Raw genomic sequence first — 2493 nt, forward strand, 5'->3', positions numbered from 1 at the left:
GCATTTTAGGAAGCGGCATGCCACCCTCATGCATCAACCAACGAACCGCGTCAATAGGTACCTTGCCAACGCGATAACAGCACGCAGCATAGACCGAGAGAAGTCGCAACACGTCAACTTCTTCACATTGCGCTTTAAACAGTCGCAAAAAGAGAAAATGGTAATGTCAATAAATAAATAAATAAATAAATAAATAAATAAATAATATATATATATATATATAATAATACACACATACACACACACACACACACACACACACACACACACACACACACACACACACACACACACACACACACACACACAACACACCACAACTCCACACGCTATATACTGTGTCCCACAGGCACTTGGAGCGTTTCAATAAAATATAAGGCTAAATAAACACGAAATGTATTTACTACCAAAGTCTTAATGTTTCTCTACTCTATTTCGCCTATAATCACCTGTAAATGCCGGTCAAATGCTCATCTGCAACACACAAGTACACCACACCACAGGCACTTGGAGCGTCTCAATAAAATAAAAAAGGTAAATAAACACGAAATGTATTTACTACCAAAGTCTTAATGTTTCTCTACTCTCTTTCACCTATTATTGCCGACAATTTCCTGTAAATGCCGTCCAAATGCTCATCTCCAATACACTGTCACACGCTGGCCGCCGCGCGCTAGCTGCTGCACACTGACACATAAATATATAGTTATATATATATAACTATATATATTATATAACTATATATTTATGTGTCAGTGTGCAGCAGCTAGCGTGCGGTGTACTTGTGTGTTGCAGATGAGCATTTGACCGGCATTTACAGGTGATTATAGGCGAAATAGAGTAGAGAAACATTAAGACTTTGGTAGTAAATACATTTCGTGTTTATTTACCTTTTTTTATTGAGACGTTCGAAGTGCCTGTGGTAAACACGCACATACAAATGAACTGAAGCAAATCTAATTAAAAAAATGATCTATTTCAATGTGTTTATGGCATTGTCGGTTCTTACGCGGAAAATATATCGTAGCACTTGAACACCAGAAGAAGCGTTGGGTTGACAATAACTCCTATCGCAGTCCCAGCCATGAACAGAAACAGGATGAACTTGTAGACGGCAGAAGTGCGGATGAAGACAGCCACGGCGAGGTAGACGAGCAGCGAACAGGCAATCAGGTAGTGCGGTAGCGCGCACATCCCGTGCGCGAAGAACACGGCATGTAGTGGACTCTCGCGAATGGTGGCGCCCTCTCCTGCCAATTGGGTCTTATTCGCTAGCGCCTCGCCGGCACACGGTGAGCATGAAAACTGTATACGTATAATATAATTAGTTTAATTCAAAGTAAATTAATATATAATTAGTTTAATTTAAGTTGAATTAATGAATAATCATTTAATTCACAATTACATGATAGATATTTTAGCATTAGGCCAGACAATCTGTTATCATACCCCCCAGTAATGTGAAATCCGGCTGCTCACAAATACCGCGCATACCACAAACAGACAACACGATAATATCGATTCTGATTCGATATTCCAATGCCTGGAGCCTATGCCTATACCTATTCCTATGCCATATATTCCTATGCCAATGTAATCGGGGAAATATGGGAGCAATCGTTTGTAGATTGGTTGTTTCATTATTGCTCGTTTAATTGTTGCTTGTTTAATTACTTTAATTGCTCTAATTGCTAATCCAAAATTGAATGTAAAAATAAATTATCTAAGCTTTTCTAGATTATCAGATTATCTCGTGTGATCTTTAAAAAAAATTATTTTACGTTGAAACCCTCGCCGCCGGCGTTCTATCTTACCATGTTGACGACGGCGACGGCTTGTAGCATGACGGCCGTAACGCTCGTGAACATCAGCCGGACAGCGCTGCTCCGTCCCACGTCCCTTATCACCCACTGCAACACACGTGAACGCCAATCGCCATCAAGCCAGCGACGCGAAGAAAGCAAATCCATGAACATGTCTACACAATGCGTACGTGCGGACGCGCAGCACACACACTCGCACGCACATATACACCCACGTGCCCACACGCACGCACGCGCACGCAGTCGCACGACACGCACGCACGCACGCCGGCACACACCACACACACACACACACACACCACACACATACACGAAGGTATATGGCATACCCAATCTTGATCCTCTTTACTGATGAAGGACGGTCAGAAAAGGTCATCGACAAAATATATATTGGTACACTGATGACTACCGTGACGTTCATGTAGTGGACGTACATCTCTCACGCTCAAGTTTCCTAAGTCTACCGGCGTAGGCCTACACTTAAGCAAAATATTTACCAATTATTAATATTTTTAATTTCTGGACGGCTTGAAGCGGCGAGATGCTACTAGTAATACACCTCCGTCGCAATCCATGCGAATGTCACACGAAGAGAAGGAGCAAAGCAGTGTCCTAGCAGAGTAGAAAAAGGGGTAAAGTATATTTATTACGCTAACAATTTGTCAGTATA

General features: G+C 41.9%; 1 protein-coding gene across 1 annotated transcript in view; it reads right to left on the reverse strand.

Annotated features, from left to right (window-relative positions):
* LOC106804824 (adenylate cyclase type 1-like) overlaps nucleotides 1-2493 on the reverse strand; it is a 118008-nt gene that overhangs the window by 13074 nt on the left and 102441 nt on the right. The window contains exons 11-12 of the mRNA XM_014806174.1: nucleotides 1815-1910; nucleotides 1010-1305 (exon numbers count right to left, since the gene is read on the reverse strand). Coding sequence (XP_014661660.1) covers nucleotides 1010-1305; nucleotides 1815-1910 — 392 coding nt within the window. The remainder of the gene's footprint in view (nucleotides 1-1009; nucleotides 1306-1814; nucleotides 1911-2493) is intronic.

The sequence above is a fragment of the Priapulus caudatus genome, unplaced genomic scaffold (genome assembly GCF_000485595.1).
Source record: "Priapulus caudatus unplaced genomic scaffold, Priapulus_caudatus-5.0.1 Scaffold89, whole genome shotgun sequence".
NCBI classification, from domain to species: Eukaryota; Metazoa; Priapulida; class Priapulimorpha; order Priapulimorphida; family Priapulidae; genus Priapulus; species Priapulus caudatus.